The sequence below is a fragment of the Saccostrea cucullata genome, unplaced genomic scaffold, assembly GCF_032062105.1.
Source record: "Saccostrea cucullata isolate Sc308-1 unplaced genomic scaffold, CSIRO_AGI_Scuc_v1 ctg12601, whole genome shotgun sequence".
NCBI lineage: Eukaryota > Metazoa > Mollusca > Bivalvia > Ostreida > Ostreidae > Saccostrea > Saccostrea cuccullata.
In genome coordinates this window covers 1-18,739 of record NW_026921344.1, presented here as the reverse complement: position 1 = coordinate 18,739, position 18,739 = coordinate 1, and the positions used below count along the sequence as shown (strand labels likewise).

At 35.7% G+C, this 18,739-nt stretch overlaps 1 protein-coding gene across 2 annotated transcripts; it reads left to right on the top strand.

Annotated features, from left to right (window-relative positions):
- The first annotated feature begins 257 nt into the window (after positions 1-257).
- Positions 258-17,179, top strand: LOC134259777 (fructosamine-3-kinase-like). 2 transcript variants are annotated; one of them, XM_062742382.1, is made up of 7 exons: positions 258-322; positions 500-646; positions 2,145-2,228; positions 10,905-11,005; positions 12,783-12,942; positions 13,423-13,473; positions 16,952-17,179. In XM_062742382.1, exons 2-7 carry the CDS (start codon positions 503-505, stop codon positions 17,162-17,164), a joined length of 753 nt encoding a protein of 250 aa, XP_062598366.1. In that variant the 5' UTR covers positions 258-322; positions 500-502; the 3' UTR covers positions 17,165-17,179. The 2 variants fall into 2 exon arrangements, with proteins under 2 accessions (XP_062598366.1, XP_062598367.1); XM_062742383.1 differs by lacking the exon at positions 258-322 and adding an exon at positions 356-397.
- Positions 17,180-18,739: the final 1,560 nt, after the last annotated feature.

Sequence of the window (18,739 nt, the reverse complement as noted above, 5' to 3'; positions counted from 1 at the left end):
TTATTCCTATATTGCAAACATGTTGAATAAGTGTAATAAACATAAATTGTAAAAAAAATGTCGAATAAGCCCCGGGGTTGAATATCGGGGGGGGGGGGGGGGCTGTCCACAAGTACCTATGAAAGGGACAAATCCTTGAGCATGTTGAGTGGGAACAAAGTTGTTTTCTATGTAAGTAGATTCTGTGTATGCATGTTAAAATGCAAGGTTGACTTGACTGCAGAAATCGGAATGCGTAAGCATATCTGATTTGGCTTTAATTTTAGCATGCTCGGCCTGTTTCCCGTTATGCGATTTTACTACAAAAACTGAAGAAGCAGAGCCAGAGGCACGAACAATACAGTTTGTATTATTTTTATTTGTAATTAGTGACAGCAAGAAATAATGATAAAATAATGTAAGCGGGGATATTTTTATCCAATGCATAATCCAATTTTAATTAACAAATGAATTTTCAATCATAAATCATTGTTTTAAAGATGTGGTTGTTTTCACGTAGAGAATGGAGGCTTTATTACGTGCGGAGTTGGACGATGAAGAGTTGAAGTGTTTGGGCATGGGGGGATCAGGGTGTATTAGCGAGGGGCTGACATACCAGACAGGGACGGGACAGAAAATATTTGTCAAAATCAACAACAAATCAGAGGTCTGCAATTTAGTTATAGAATACATCAAATGTAAAGTACAGAGAAAATCTTTTAAACATTTTGTTAAAATGAACTAAAAATTATTAAATCGGCATTTGAGAGAGAGAGAGAGAGAGAGAGAGAGAGAGCTTCATACAAATTTTAACCATATTATTTAAAAAACCACAAACACAGGAAACCCCTCTCTAAAATAATAAAGTAAACTAGAGGCGTTCTTGTAGCTAGTGCAACAAGTGGTCTTCCGACCAAATTTTCATTGAGTTCTATGCTGTGTCATCCCATGAAATAGTTTTCAGAATGTATTTTTTTCGTAAACGTCCGTTTACAGCATTCTCTCAACATACATAATGATTATTACAGGTATTCCTCAAAATATCTGAAAAAATAGCTTTTTAAAAATCGGCAAAATCTTTTATACATTTTGTAAAAGAGGGAAAGGTTATTTGCAACTGAAAAAAGACAGAAACAAAGAAATGTTTTTGATTGAAATGCCCCCAGCGGTATTCGAACCCCCAACAGTGGGACAAAGTTTAGATCGGTCTTATCTTTTCAATATATAATGCACGCATCAAAATATTGAACATAATTATATTTAGATTTCTTATTAGACACTCTATAAACCCAGGTCCCTGTAAATCCTAAAGAAAAATTATGAAAAACAAAAAAAGTTGAAGAATTGGACTTTTTGAGTTCACTTCCGTTTGTGACCGGAAGTGCCAACAACGAAAGATAAAGGTCCTTCCCCATATTGGAATTTGATGTTCTGTCACCTCAGTGAGTTTCATTTTCATCTTTAGCCCATCTCGAGAAAAATGCTGGACAAAATGCCTTTTAAAAAATACAAATTTCCCCCAAAAATTGCTAAAAAAAAATAATTTCGAAAAAATGAAAAAACACATCTGGAGTTATTCTCATGATGCATCATCCCTGAAAAAATCTTTCAAATACATTCATGCACAAATGAGATATCGCCCTAATTATGAAAAAAAATAATGATAATACTAACAGACGAAAAACAATATGGTCTTCCGAAGGAAGGAGTGCAGAGCTCACTTCGGCATAGACTTTACAGAGTAAATTCTTAAAAACAAATCAATAGATCATAGGCAACTTTTTAAAAATTATTTTTTCGTTTTTTTCACTTGGATCTATTCTATTTTAAATATTTCAGGATATTTATTATTGCAATTAATGAAATGGATGAAGAAATTTAAACAGAAGCGGTGTCTTTAGGATGAACTTTTATTAGTAATGGAAGTAGATTATGTTTAGATCATTCCTTGAAATCTTATCTACCTTACTGCTTCAACTAGAATTTGGGCTCAAAAAGACTACAAAAGTTTATCCATGTGATGCCAAATGTCAAAAGTCTTTGATTTTGTATGCACATATGTAATGTGTTATGCAAAGAGACCTAAACTTTTAAAGTCACTGTGTCTTGTGCTATTAAATATTGTTATAATTTTTGGTTACATATATCATACATGATATTAACAGGCTGGACGAATGTTTGATGGGGAATATAAAAGTTTGGAATACTTGTATGCAGCAGGAGTTATTCAGGTTCCAAAACCAATTAAGGTACAACATGAAAAATTGTGACAGTTTGGTAAATTTACACAACATTCATATATCTTCTTTTTATAAATATACATTTAATTATACCCGCACTTTCTAAAGAAAGTTCGGGTATATTGTTGTTACTCATGTCCGTCCGTCCGTACGTCCGTCTGTCACACTTTTCTTCCCTAAACTCCTCTAACATTTTACACAGTAGGCTAATCATCTTTTGGGAGATGGTTGGTGGTGTCATGTAGATGTGCAGTAAGGTTTCGGAATTTTGATTTTGCCTTGGGGGGTCAAATGGGGGTCGAAAAATGACGTTTTTTATGCAAAAAGCCTCGTCTTCCCTGAACTCCTCTTACATTTTACACAGTAGGCTAATCATCTTTTGGGAGATGGTTGGTGGTGTCATGTAGATGTGCAGTAAGGTTTCAGAATTTTGATATTGCCCCGGGGGGTCAAATGGGGGTCGAAAAATGACGTTTTTTTATGCAAAAAGCCCCGTCTTCCCTGAACTCCTCTTACATTTTACACAGTAGGCTAATCATCTTTTGGGAGATGGTTGGTGGTGTCATGTAGATGTCCAGTAAGGTTTTGGAATTTTGATTTTGCCCCGGGGGGTCAAATGGGGGTCGAAAAATGACGTTTTTTATGCAAAAAGCCCCGTCTTCCCTGAACTCCTCTTACATTTTACACAGTAGGCTAATCATCTTTTGGGAGATGGTTGGTTGTGTCATGTAGATGTGCAGTGAGGTTTCGGAATTTTGATTTTGCCTCGGGGGGTCAAATGGGGGTTGAAAAATGACGTTTTTTATGCAAAAAGCCCCGTCTTCCCTGAACTCCTCTTACATTTTACACAGTAGGCTTATCATTTTTTGGGAGATGGTTGGTGGTGTCATGTAGATGTGCAGTAAGGTTTCGGAATTTTGATATTGCCCTGGGGGGTCAAATGGGGGTCGAAAAATGACGTTTTTTATGCAAAAAGCCCCGTCTTCCCTGAACTCCTCTTACATTTTACACAGTAGGCTAATCATCTTTTGGGAGATGGTTGGTGGTGTCATGTAGATGTGCAGTAAGGTTTCGGAATTTTGATTTTGCCCCGGGGGGTCAAATGGGGGTTGAAAAATGACGTTTTTTATGCAAAAAGCCCCGTCTTCCCTGAACTCCTCCTACATTTTACACAGTAGGCTAATCATCTTTTGGGAGATGGTTGGTGGTGTCATGTAGATGTGCAGTAAGGTTTCGGAATTTTGATTTTGCCCTGGGGGGTCAAATAGGGGTAGAAAAATGACGTTTTTTATGCAAAAAGCCCCGTCTTCCCTGAAATTCTCTTACATTTTACACAGTAGCCTAATCATCTTTAGGGAGATGGTTGGTAGTGTCATGTAGATGTGCAGCAAGGTTTTGGAATTTTGATATTGCCCTGGGAGGTCAAATGGGGGTGGAAAATTACATTTTTTGTGCAAAAAGTCCTGTCTTTCCTGAAGTCCTCCTTAATGTTACTCAGAAGCCTAATCATCTTTTAGGAGAGTTAAATATCTTGAAAATTATGTAAAACATTAACGTTAAAGAGTAAAAAAAACATTGCAAGCTGGGAAACATCTTGAATTTTTATGAGTAATTAATGTACAAATGTCAAATGTGAGAGTCATATCTCATCTCAATCAAAAGTTATAAGCAAATGCAACATTTTTGAAAAGTAGGTTAGGCTTCAAGGTCAAGGTCACAGAGTAAAAGTCATGATTCATTTGAAAAGATCTTATCACAGGTAATAATATACATGCATTATAATATGAATGCCCTAACTTTTCTCATTCAAAATGATGAATTTATAACAATTTAATTTTTTTTTGCAAGTAGGTCAAACTTCTAGGTCATATGTAAAAAAAAAAAAATCATGCCATTCTCACAGGTAAATACTAGTACATAAGTTTAATATGAATGCCTTGTCTCTTCTCATTCAGTAGATATGACTGTGATAACCAAGGTTAATTTTATTCAGACAGAAGAACAGTCTGACATACAAATGTACATATTTCTATATGAATTGCATGGGTAAAATTGGACCAGTGGTTCTAGAAAAGTTAAAAATGTAAAAAGTTTTCAGACAAACAGATGGACAACATGTCACAACAGACGTTATATGACAAGGAAACCAGAAAAGCTCAAATGAGTGTTTTGAAAGGGTTACAATATGGTTGCAGTACTTGAAAAGCTGGGTTTTTTTCATGCAGAGATATGCATGACCAACATATTCATGTTTTATATTTTCTTTAGTAATTTGTTTGTTTGTTGTGAATACATATCTCATTGGAATTTTTCCGTCATATGGAGACACCACCAAATAATAATGAAGACAAGATGTGTTTGTGAAACACTGATGTCCCTGTCTGGTAGCCTATGGCGAAGGTTGAAGTTTCTCAAATATATGTCAAACTCAAAGGTCAAGGTCAAAAGGTTCAATTGTTGGTATCAGAAAAAAGTCTTGTCACAAGGAATGCACATGTGAAATAAGTAATCCCTAGTACTTCCTCTTCAAAAGTTAATTGCCAAGGTTAATTTTTTAAGTGGTTCAAACTCTACGGTCAAGGTCAAACATATTTATACCTGTTGACAGTTCACAATGAATACACATGTTAAGCATGAAAGCCCTAGCACCTACTGATCAAAATTTAGGCCAAGTTTAAAGTTGGGTATTTTTCTTGTAAAAATGTGTATTCTAGGTCAAGTGATCAGAGGTAAAAATTAATGGTACCCAAATAAAAGGTCTTAATTGTCACAAGAAATAAACCTATAAAATGTGGAAGCCAATTGTATAGCCCATCCCACTTAAAACTTATGGGCAAGGTTATAATTTCTGCAGACAAATATACAGACATCATATAAACACAAGAAACAAAATATATACATAATTAGTCAAATGGGAAAAAATATACTATTTAATTGGAATCACAAAATAGATTGTTATTTCAGGGATAGGGTGTGGGTTGGGATATTGGAACCCCCCCCCCCCCCTGGAATTTCCTTTGTTATTTAAACAAGACTATATACTGAAGCAAATAAAAAATGATTTTGGACATCCTCCCCCTAACTAAGAAAACATTGGGGTTTTTTTTGTTTATTTGTTTTCAGTGTATGATTTTTTTCTCCTGATTGTCAGGAAATTCTAGGCATGAATATTTTGACTGAGATGTGAACCCCCCTCCCTACTCCCGAAAAAAATTCTGGATCCGCACCAGTATTGGCAGTAACTGAATGTCACATCGACAAGGGGAGATAACTTCACAATATGAAATTCGTCTAGTGTGGCATGCGATGATCTTTGACCCTTTTTGAACTTTAACCTAATCGTTTGGGTTTATTTTACCCCCACTATACTTAAACTTGTACTTACCGACCTCCATAGGTCCTGTAAACTTCATGAAATATAAATCCAATTATAACACAAAATGAATTAATCCAAAGCACACCATTCTGCCCCCCTTTTTTTCCCAACATTACCTGTACTATAAGGAAATGTCCATTAAAAAGATGGTTGCCTCCTCCCCCCACTTTTAACCACAGTATATAGATTGCAAGGAAATATGGGAAAAATTGGAAGTGAAAGTAATTTTGCCTTGAAAAAAAAGTGGCCACCACCCCCCCCCCCCACCCCCACCCCCCCCCCATTTCATTTTTTTTCCTTGTTAATTTTTTTAGGTTAGTAAAAAAAATTTTCTCAGGTTGCCCCCCCCCCCACTTTCAAAAACGATGCTACGTGCCTGAATTATATAGAATTATTTTGACTTTTTCCTTGGTAAGCCGCCCGTAGGATTGTGTATTTAGAGGCAAACACCTTAGTGCGGGTATTACTGTCTCATGACAGCATCTAGTTTAAAACTGTTTTGATGAAAGACTGCTTATAACAATGTACATTATATTTTTAGCTCACCTGAGCTGAAAGCTCAAGTGAGCTTTTCTGATCACATTTTGTCCGGCGTCCGTCTGTCTGTCCGTCTGTCTGTCCATCTGTCTGTCTGTCCGTCTGTCTGTAAACTTTTCACATTTTCGACTTTTTCTCAAGAACCCCTAGGCCAATTTCAACCAAACTTGCCACAAAGTATCCTTGGGTGAAGGGGATTCAAGTTTGTTCAAATGAAGGGCACACCCTCATTCAAGGGGAGATAATTGGGAATTAATGAAAATTTGGTGGCATATTTTAAAAATCTTTTTCTCAAGAACCACTGTGCCAGGAAAGATGAAACTTATGGGGAAACATCCTCAGGTAGTGTAGATTCAAATTTGTTCAAATCATTACCCCCGGGGGTAGGGTGGGGCCAAAATGGCCGACCTTAGTTTTACATAGAAATATATAGGAAAATTCTTTAAAAATCTTCTTTTCAAGAATGACAAAGCCATAATTCATCATATTTATATGGAAGCATGCTCAGGTAGTGTAGATTCAAGTTTGTTCATATCATGACCCCCCGGGGGTAGGGCGGGGCCAAAATGGCCGACCAAAGTTTTACATAGAAATATATAGGAAAATTCTTTAAAAATCTTCTTCTCAAGAATGACAAAGGCATAATTCATTATATATTTATGGAAGCATGTTCAGGTAGTGTAGATTCAAATTTGTTCAAATCATGACCCCCGGGGATAGGGCGGGGCCAAAATGGCCGACCAAAGTTTGACATAGATATATACTGGAAAATTCTTTAAAAATCTTTTTCTCAAGAATGACAAAGCCATAATTCATCATACTTATATGGAAGCATGCTCAGGTAGTGTAGATTCAAGTTTGTTCATATCATGACCCCCTGGGGGTAGGGTGGGGCCAAAATGGCCGACCAAAGTTTTACATAGAAATATACAGGAAAATTGTTTAAAAATCTTCTTCTCAAGAATGACAAAGGCATAATTCATCATATGTATATGGAAGCATGCTCAGGTAATGTAGTTTCAAGTTTGTTCAAATCATGACCCCCTGGGGTAGGGCGGGACCAAAATGGCCGACCAAGTTTTACATAGAAATATATAGGTAAATTCTTTAAAAATCTTCTTCTCAAGAATGACAAAGCCATAATTCATCATATTTATATGGAAGCATGCTCAGGTAGTGTAGATTCAAGTTTGTTCAAATCATGACCCCCGGGGGTAGGGTGGGTCCAAAATGGCCGACCAAAGTTTTACATAGAAATATATAGGAAAATTCTTTAAAAATCTTCTTCTCAAGAATGACAAAGCCATAATTCATCATATTTATATGGAAGCATGCTCAGGTAGTGCAGATTCAAGTTTGTTCAAATCATGACCCCCCCCGGGATAGGGCGGGGCCAAAATAGCTGACCAAGGTTTACATAGAAATATATAGGAAAATTCTTTAAAAATCTTCTCAAGAATGACAAAGCCATAATTCATCATATTAAATATTTATATGGAAGCAAGCTCTGGTAGTGTAGATTCAAGTTTGTTCAAATCATGACCCCCCGGGGGTAGGGCGGGGCCAAAATGGCTGACCAAAGTTTTACATAGAAATATATAGGAAAATTCTTTAAAAATCATTTTCTAAAAAATAGCAAATCCATGATTGGTCATGGGACTACTTTTGGATTTAAACTTTACAATAAAAAGCCATTTTCTACTTTTTCCTACCCTTAGTGCTCAGGTGAGCGATGTGGCCCATGGGCCTCTTGTTTTGTGTATACAATATTTTATAACCTGTAAGAAAATTCCTATTTGGTCATAATTCAGTCTTGCAAATTCAGAATTGAAGTATGGGAATAAGTAGGAGGAAATGTTAATTTTTTTCCAAGAACAGGAGGCGTATGATTAGTGATATCAATGTTAGCATTGTCAGGTAGTGTGAATTCAAAGTTCAAATCATGGCCTTCCAAGGACAGGGTTGAGCTAAATGGGTGATCAATATTTTAATGGAAAAAAATAAGGATGTTATTAGGGAGAAAATCTTTCAAGATAGGACAACACTAAATTGCATTTACATACTAAACATCGCAAAGATCTGGATTTATTTTACTTTTTTACCTGGGATAAATAAGGCTAAAATTTCTTTTTCACATAATGCATGTTTACAATCTGCAGAACAGGAAGTGATGTCATAATGGTGTTGAAGCATCCTCAGGTTGTGTTGATATACATGTATAACATGATCCCATAGGGGTAGGATGGGACTATAACATGGGATAGAAGATCATCATGTGCAATACTGTAAATCACTTTTTATTCGCGAGAACTTTATTTTCGCGTAATTACGCAAGACAATGCGTTCGCGAAAATTAAATTCTCGCGTATAAAAGTATTCCTTAAGATTATATAGAGGAATAACAACTATTCGTGAAAATTATGTCTCGCTTACAAAGAGTCAATGACAATCTCGCGAAAATAAGGTGTCGCGAAAATTTAGTGATCTACAGTAGTTTGAAAGTAATTTTTAGCTCTACTGGTCAGAGATCAGAAGAGCTTATGTGATAGTAATGCATCCGGCGTCAGTCCGTCTGTCTGTCCGTCTGTAAACAATTTTTCAAAATGCTACTCCTCCTACAGTTTTGGTCTGATTTCAATATAACTTGGCACAAAAGTAGACTACACTAAGATACATAATTCTATTTATTGGTTTTTGATTTCAATAAACGTTGTTGCCGTGGTTACTAAAAATAGATTTTTTTTTTGAAAATTATTCAAAATGCTACTTCTCCTACAGTTTAAGTCTGATTTCAGTATAACTTGGCACACAAATAGACTACACTATGATACATAATTCTTTGTATCGGTTTTTGATTTCGATAAACGATGTTGCTGTGGTTATTAAAAAGGGAAATTTTTTGAAAATCATTCAAAATGCTACTTCTCCTACAGTTTAAGTCTGATTTCAATATAACTTGGCACACAAGTAGACTACACTATGATACATAATTCAATATATCGGTTTTTGATTTCGATGAACGGTGTTGTCGTGGTTACTAAAAATAGAATTTTTTAAAATACATTCAAAATGCAACTCCTCCTACAGTTTTGGTCTGATTTCAATATAACTTGGCACACAAGTAGACTACACTAAGATACATAATTCTTTACATCGGTTTTTGATTTCGATGAACGGTGTTGCCGTGGTTACTAAAAATGGGAATTTTTTGAAAAACATTCAAACTGCTACTTCTCCTACAGTTTTAGTTTGATTTCAATATAACTTGGCACACAAGAAGACTACACTAAGATACATAATTCTGTTTATCGGTTTTTGGTTTCGATGAACAGTGTTGCCATGGTTACCAAAAATAGAAATGTTTGTGAAAATCATTCAAAATGCTACTTCTCCTACAGTTTAAGTCTGATTTCAATATAACTTGGCACACAAGTAGACTACACTAAGATACATAATTCTCTATATCGGTTTTTGATTTCGATGAATGGTGTTGCCGTGGTTACTAAAAATAGAAATTTTTTGAAATACATTCAAAATCCTACAGTTTAAGTCTGATTTTAATATAACTTAGCACTAGGGATGGGTATTGCCGAAAATTTCGTATCGCGATATATCACGATTTTCTCCCACAATATCAAGATAATATTATGATATGTTTAATGTATGAAAAGTCATTATTTTTCTAAAAAATATGCTAGAAAAACAAAATTTTACTTTCTTGAAATTTTTATGATATATAAGATCAAATATGTTTGGACAGTAAGATATGCCGTTCTTTTCACTTTTTAAAACATTTTTTATACTTTCTGTAATTGTAATTTGAAAGACTGAACAAATAAATGAATAATTTCTGGACTTTATAATATGTACCTAAAGACCGGTATTTAGGTCTCCGTATCACGATACGTATCACGCAACAAAAAATCGCGATATACCGGTATACCGATAAAATCGCACATCCCTACTTAGCACACAAGCAGACTACACTGAGATACATAATTATCAGTTTTGTGTTTTCGATTTAGTTGATTTACGTTGCCATAGTAATTTAAATTGAAAATTCTGTGAAATTTTACTAAAAGCTACTCCTACAGTTGTAGTCTTATTGCAATCTTGCCTCAAAAAGAGACTTAATCAAGATCATTGTTCTATTTATGGCTTTTGTAAAGTTTTAAGTTTCAACTGCTACTTTACTCTTTCTTTATTATAAGTACAAACCAGTAGAGCTACAGTCTCGACAGAGACTTCTGGTTATTTATTTATTTTTTTTAATCTAATGAGAACTGTGGGCAAAAGTTACCAAGGTGGGCATTGGGACCCCCTTTTCAATCCAAATCTTCAATGAAGATGGTGTTTCATGATTACAAATGCATGATGATATTTAGTGTTCAGTTTTTAAAAAACAACTAAAACAGGTACCAAACCATCAATAGAGATATTTTTTTAAAGCTTTTCTCTATGGTTGATAAGAGAAACAAAATATTCACTAGTATATATTGTAGGAAATTAGGCTGGACTGAGGACATCGGCCTGGATAGCTCAGTGGTTAGAGCACCTGACTAGAAATATAGGGGTTCTGGGTTCGATTCCGGGTCCAGCCATATGTGTTCAGTATATATATGTATTTATGAATTTTCAATGTATGTTTACTCATTCCTCCTTTCCATACTACAATATGTACCACACGTAATATGTGATCGATTGGAATTTTAAAGATATAAAGGTTACATACTAGGTCATTCACATTGTAACTGATACATTTTGTTTTCTAGGTCATAGACCTACCAGAAGGAGGCTCTGCATTGATAATGGAACATGTTGAAATTAACAGTTTGTCCTCTCAGGCTGGGAAGTTAGGGGAATTAATGGCCAGGTAATAAACTGTTTAAACAACACAGTTTATATTGAAGGGGAATTAGACTGTTCAGACAGTATAAAGTGTATAATGGCTGTATGGTGTTCATTAGATTCAGTTCCAGGTGGTTTTAGGTTGTTCATAGTAAACAGTTCAGAGTGGTTTTAGGTTGTTCATAGTAAACAGTTCAGAGTGGTTTTAGGTTGTTCATAGGAAACAGTTCAGAGTGGTTTTAGGATTTTCATAGGAAACAGTTCAGAGTGGTTTTAGGTTGTTTATAGGAAACAGTTCAAAGTGATTTTAGTTTGTTCATAGGAAACAGTTCAGAGTGGTTTTAGGTTGTTTGTAAGAAACAGTTCAAAGTGATTTTAGGTCATTCATAGGAAACAATTCAGAGTGGTTTTAGGTTGTTCATAGGAAACAGTTCAGAGTGGTTTTAGTTTGTTCATAGGAAACAGTTCAGAGTGGTTTTAGGTTGTTCATAGGAAACAGTTCAGAGTGGTTTTAGGATTTTCATAGGAAACAGTTCAGAGTGGTTTTAGGTTGTTTATAGGAAACAGTTCAAAGTGGTTTTAGGTTGTTCATAGGAAACAGTTCAGAGTGGTTTTAGGTTGTTTGTAAGAAACAGTTCAAAGTGATTTTAGGTCATTCATAGGAAACAATTCAGAGTGGTTATCGGTTGTTCATAGGAAACAGTTCAGAGTGGTTTTAGTTTGTTCATAGGAAACAGTTCAGAGTGGTTTTAATTTGTTCATAGGAAACTGTTCAGAGTGGTTTTAGGGTGTTTATAGGAAACAGCTCAGAGTGGTTTTAGGTTGTTCAGAGGAAACAGTTCAGGGTGGTTTTAGGTTGTTGCAGCAAGTATGTGATTGGATGAAGCATTTCAGCAGATCTCAATTCAAAGCTCAATCAAGCTTTTGTGATCAAAGTTTATTTGTTGTGTTTTGTCTCTTGGCCTTAAGAGATTTCAATTTACTAAAGCTACTCATTACAATCCATTGTCAGCCATCATTATCCATTGTTAGTTGTGCTTTGATAGTTCAAAAAGTTGCAAAAAATGCAAAAACTAGTGGTAGTTTATAAGAAACAATTCTATGCTCTTTTTTAGGAGATATTTATACCCCACAAGTTGCATGAGGTATAATGTTTTTGACCCATCAGTCAGTCAGCCAGAGTGTCAGTCAGTCAGTCAGTCCGTCAGTCCTGTTTTTTTGTCAGCGCAACTCCTCTTAAACCGCTGCACAGAATTTCATCAAACTTTGCAGATATTTAGGACATAATGTGTAGATGTGCATATTACCAAGAAATTCTGATTCCTTTATTTTTTCTGGGAATTTCCACACTTTTCAACTTAGATTTTTTGGCCATATCTTGAATATAGAAATGAACAGTTTGGCAGTGCAACTCCTCTTAAACTGCTGCACAGAACTTCGTCAAACTTTGCAGATATTTAGGACACAATGTGTAGATGTGCATATTACCAGGAAATTCTGATTTCTTTATTTTTTCCTGGAATTTTTACACTAAAAACTTGGATTTTTGTCCATACCTTGAATATAGAGATGAACATTTTGTCAGCGCAACTCCTCATAAACCGCTGCTGAGAATTTCGTCAAACTTTGCAGATATTTAGGACACAATGTGTAGATATATCTTTCACTGGGAAATTCCGATTCCTTTATTTTTTCCAGGATTTTCAGCACTTTGAGTTTTGGTGAGCGTGGGGTATGTGAGCTTGCTCACTTTTTCTTTCATTAGTAGATATTTTTTTATTCCTGAGTATTTTTCTACATAGGTTACACATGCTAAACTCAGAGCTGCTGGAGAAATCAAAGAACCTGGAGAAATTTGTGGGTAAAGCAGGCCAGCTGTCTCCCGTCACACAGTTTGGGTTCGACGTAAACACGTGCTGTGGATACATACCACAGGACAATACCTGGCAAAAGAACTGGGTGGTAGGATGCTCAAGTTTCAAATTAAGTTATTCAACTTTTTTCTATAATTTTTTTTTGAATTGGCTTAAATAATCTCAGCAATGGAAATATTAACCAGATTTTTCCTTTGCTTGGACCATAAAATACAAGATGTCGATCCTCTTGCTTGAAATTGAAATTTTGAAAATCAGAAAATAATTGTCTTTAAAAATGAAAGCTTTGGGAAAACCTGTTTCTAAATCTAAGCAATATTATATCCTTTGATCCTCTTATTTTGTTGGCTACTCAAAGGATATTACAATGTCCTCTATTCTGTCAGGTGAACAAATTTTTAATCATGCTCTACAAAGAAACGAGTATGCATGTATTTGGTAAGGAATTAAGTCAGACACATTTTGTGTTAATTTACAATATAAAATGTTTGTCGGAAGGTATTTACTGTACAAAGTACCTCCTAACAGATATAAAGTATATCTAAAAAAAAACTTTTGTGATTTTCAGGATTTTTATTCAAGAAAGTTAAAACAGCAACTTGATATGGTGGAGAAAGACGTAAGTTTTTTTAACAATTTTTTTTTTAAATTATATTCTGAGAATACAGTTAGCATAGGTGTAAAGGTTAATTTCATTTCAGCACTTTGGAAAATAACAATATCCAGCCAGTATGTTAAAAGTTACAAGTGTATTGTGACTTTGTCTCATTATTATATCTGAAGTTCAAGGCCACATTCTTGCAGCTGAGTTTAAAACTGACTGCATGATGTATTTTATCTGGCTTGTAGAACAATGCCGGTAGACATATTCATTTTGGAAAGGTATTAATTTTGAATTTATAATGAAACTGTTATAAATCCACTGTTGTCTGATTCCTCATTATTGGCCATTAAAGCTGTGGTACCTGGGGTAGTAACAGTCTTTCCATCTCCCCCTGTCTTGGGTCAGTTTTCTCGAACATCCATGGTGTGGAGTTTTTATCTCATTCTTCTCTGGTCTTCTCTACATTGTTCTTGGTCTTTCTATCTTTCTTCTTCCATCTGGAAATCAATGGAGTGCACTTCTTTTGATTGACTCAGCTATTTCTCTGAGGCATGTGCCCTATCCATCTCCATTGTTTCATGGAAATGATGGGTTCCATGTTCTATTGTCTGCATATCCCAAGCAGTTCTTCATTGAAGATTATTTCTGGCCTTACAGTGTAATATTTGGAGGAGTTTGTAAGAGGACTTAGGATCATGTCATGGTGCTTTGTCAATGTCTGCAAATTTTTAGCTCTTCTGAGCCAAAGGCTCAAAGAGCTAATGCTATGGACATTTGTGCGGTGTGCGGTGTGCTGTGTGCGTAAACTTTATAGAATATGGGCCATAACTCAAGAACCCCTTGGCCAATCAGTACCAAATTTGTCACAGGGTATCCTTGGCCCAAGGGCTACCATTTATACTAAAATAAGGGTTGGGACCCTTAAACAAGGGGAGATAATCAGGAAAACAAAACCCAAAGTACTGGTTGCTAAAAAATCTTCTGCTCCATAACCACCAGGCACATTTTCACCAAACTTACATACAAGGATCAGGATATGTCGAAGATTAAAATTTGCACGAGAAATTACCCTTGGGCAAAGGGCGTGGTCTCAAGGTCACTTCAAAGTTGACCTAAATTTACAATTAATAAAAACGTGTATATTTTGCTTACTATAAAGACTAGGGTCATCAAATTTTGTAAGTTGATGCATCTTATGACTTCACATCATGTTAACTCAAAAGTAGGTCACGGTGACCTATTTTTTAAATTTTGCGGGGATTTGTTTTCAAATTGATTTGAAGGCATATTTTGGACACTTTAAGGCCTATGATCATCAAACTTTGTTAGTTGATGCATCTTGGGTCCTCAAACAATGTCAACTTAAAAGTAGGTCACCATGACCTACTTTTTGAACTTTATGACTTATCCTTTTAAAAACATTAAATCCCATTATTTCAGACACTGGGAGGTTTAGAATCATCAAATCTTGTACTTTGATGCATCTTGGGACCTTAAAACATATTTATGAAAAAGTAGGTCACTGTGACCTACTTTTTGAATTTTGTTGACATTTGTTTTCAAATTGTTTAAAACGCATATTTTGATTACCTTCAGACCTACGATCATCAAACTTGGTCAGTAGATGCATCTTGGGTCTTTGAAAAATGTCGACCTAAATGTAGGTCTTGATGACCTACTTTCGACATTTTATGGCTATATTTTAGTATCTTAGGTATTTATTGGCTTAGAATCATCAAACTTTGGGAGTCAATGCATATTTGGTTTTCGGAGAGTGACGACCAAAAAGTAGGTCACGGTGACCTACTTTTGAAATTTTATGGCTTTATTTAAGTATCTACGGTACTTATAGGCTTAGAATCATCAAACTTTGTGAGTTGATGCATCTTGGGTTTTCATAGAGTGACGACCAAAAAGTAGGTCATGGTGACCTACCTTTGACATTTTGTGGCTATAATTAAGTATCTCTGGTACTTATTGACCTAAAATCATCAAACTTTGTCAGTTGAGGCATCTTGGGTTTTCGGAGAATGTCGACCAAAAAGTAGGTCACGGTGACCTACTTTTGAATATCTCAGGTACGTATTAGCTTAGAATCATCAAACTTTGTCAGTTTAGGCACCTTGGGTTTTGGGAGAACGTCGACCAAAAAGTAGGTCACTGTGACCTACTTTTGACATTTTATGGCTATATTTAATTATATCAGGTACTTATTGGCTTCGAATCATCAAACTTTGTCAGTTGAGGCATCTTAGGGTTTCATTGAATGTCCAACAAGAAGTAGGTCACGGTGACCTACTTTTGAATATATCAGGTACTTATTGGCTTAGAATCATCAAATTTTGTCAGTTTAGGCATCTTTGGATAACGTCGACCAAAAAGTAGGTCACCGTGACCTACTTTTGACATTTGATGGCTATATTTAATTATCTCTGGTACTAATTGGCTTAGAATCGTCAAACTTTGTCAGATGATGCATCTTGGGTTTTCAGAGAATGTTGACCAAAAAGTAGGTCATGGTGACCTACTTTGAATATCTCAGGTAGTTATTTAATTAGAATCATTAGTCTTTGTCAATTACTGTATCTTGAGTTCTCAGAAAATTTCAATCAAAAGGTAGGTCACTGTGACCTACTTATGGTATTTTATAATTATATCATAATATCTTCAGTCTTAACTGGCTAAATATTATCAAACTTTGTAAGTTAATGCAATTTGGGTCTTATGATACTAATAGAGTTGGAGGCTTCTAATACAAGTGATAGATTGTACAATTTATCAGAAGAGCGATTCAAGGCCCTTGGGCCTCTTGTTTTTCACCTCTCCACTATTGAGCCATTGCACAGCACTGGATGGTGATGATGTTGGTGTGACTACCCTTTACTCTTCAACTCATCAGTCTTCTGTTTTTGGGCTTTCACTTCAGCAGGCATTACTCCAAGCCTTTTTAAAGGATAATTGCTGTGGTGCTGTTCATTATCTCAAGAGTAGAGGAATTTCACTGGTGGTGGTTCTCACCCTTTACTCTCACTCACTCCTAGACATGAAGTCTGAACTTCCTCATCTCGGGTGTTATCTGTGCCAGCTTGTCTGTCCAGTACATTTTTCTTACATTTCAGTGTTCCAGTCTGATGGTGATTTTGGTAAGGTGTCCTAATGGCCACCAGAATTCATTAAAGTCTCACTTGACTCAGAAGTCTGTTGCATGCAAGTTTTTCTGTCGTTGTTTTCATAACTTTAAAAAGTTGGTTTTTGGATAGAGTTGCCCACCACCCCCCCCCCCCCCAACCTGTTGACCAGTGGATCACATTTTGTCTGGTCTCTACCCATTGACCTGCCAAGCAAAAGTAGCCCTACAGTAATCATGCTCCCATAAGCCTAGCCCTCTGGGTCAATGAGAAACACAATCCCTTTACCACATCAATATTATTATCCCTGGAGGGATTCATATGTAGTATGGAACTTCAGTCTTTGAACTTTGATGTATTTTCAGTATCATGACAGAGAAGCTCAAGAGTTATGGTCAGAGCTCCAACCGAAGATTCCTACATTTTTTGACAAAATGGAAAACATCCAGCCAGCACTTATGCATGGGGATTTATGGGGCGGAAATGTTGGTGAAAATAAAAATGGCCCAGGTAGGATACTCACTGCAGATTACAGCTTATCTCCAGTTAATGAAATTGTGACACCTTTTTCAAGATGATTTTTTTTGCTTCAGTTATAATACAAGAACCAGTAAGCCTTTTCATAAAAAAATGTTAAAGTGAAATTTGATTTGTTAAAGGAAACTTCAAAAGGCATAATTTTTAAGAGTCCTATACCTCTCTTAAGTATTTTAAAGCTGTATACAACTATTTTGTATATTATTTAACACACTGTATAAGTAGAATTTTTAGCGAGGATTTAATTTTGGCATTATTAGCGAGGGTCCTGAGATCGCTAAAATTAAATATTGCTAAAAATAAATTGGGTATTACTTGTTATATCTTCTTAAGTGACCATTTTATAATCGCTAAAATTGCTTCTCGCTAAAATTAAAATGCTGATTTTTAAGATCAAATTGCTAAATTTGCGTCTCGCTAACATTTCCACTTATACGGTAAATACCATAATATACATAAAACAATTTTAACACATTCTAAAGAAGTATTTTTAGCTCACTTGAGCTGAAGGCTAAAATGATCTTTTTTGTTTGAAGAGTGTCCAGCACCCTTCTGTTCATTGTCTTCTAATGTCTGTAAACTTTTCATATTTTGTTTTTATTCTTAAGAATCACAGGGAAAATTTATTTCAAACAAAATTTGCCATAAAGCATCCTTGAGTGAAGGGGATTTAAAGTTTTTTAGCTCACCTGAGCCAAAGGCTCAAGTGAGCTTTCTTGATCACATTTTGTCCGGCGTCCGTCTGTCTGTCTGTAAACTTTTCACATTTTCGACTTCTTCTCAAGAACCGCTGGGCCAATTTTGACCAAACTTGCCACAAAGTATCCTTTGGTGAAGGGGATTCAAATTTGTTCAAATAAAGGGCCACGCCCTCATTCAAGGGGAGATAATTGAGAATTAGTGAAAATTTGGTGGTATGTTTTAGAAATCTTCTTCTCAAGAACCACTGTGCCAGGAAAGATGAAACTTATGGGGAAACATCCTCAGGTAGTGTAGATTTAAGTTTGTTCAAGTCATGTAGTCTGGGGTAGGGTGGGGCCACAATGGCTGACCAAAGTTTTATATAGAAATATATAGGAAAATTCTTTAAAAATCTTCTTCTCAAGAACAGCAGAGCCATAATTGCTCATATTTATATGGAAGCATCCCCAGGTAGTGTAGATTCAAGTTTGTTCAAATCATGCCCCCTGGGGTAGGGCGGGGCCACAATAGCCGACCAAAGTTTTACATAAAAATATTGAGAAAATTCTTTAAAAATCTTCTTCTCAAGAACAGAAAAGCTTTTATCGTTCATATTTATATGGAAGCATCCCCAGGTAGTGTAGATTCAAGTTTGTTCAAATCGTGACCCCCGGGGGTAGGGCAGGGCCACAATGGCCGACCAAAGTTTTATATAGAAATATATAGGAAAATTCTTTAAAAATCTTCTTCTCAAGAACAGCAGAGCCATAATTGCTCATATTTATGTGGAAGCATCCCCAGGTAGTGTAGATTCAAGTTTGTTCAAATCGTGACCCCCGGGGGTAGGGCGGGGCCACAATGGCCGACCAAAGTTTTATATAGAAATATATAGGAAAATTCTTTAAAAATCTTCTTCTCAAGAACAGCAAAGCTAT

Coding starts and splice junctions, on each gene's coding strand:
- LOC134259777 (XM_062742382.1), top strand. CDS start 503: ATGGAGGCTTTATTACGTGCGGAGTTGGACGATGAAGAGTTGAAGTGT. Junction 11,006..12,782: donor TTAGGGGAATTAATGGCCAG/GTAATAAACTGT, acceptor TTTTCTACATAG/GTTACACATGCTAAACTCAG. Junction 12,943..13,422: donor CCTGGCAAAAGAACTGGGTG/GTAGGATGCTCA, acceptor TGTGATTTTCAG/GATTTTTATTCAAGAAAGTT.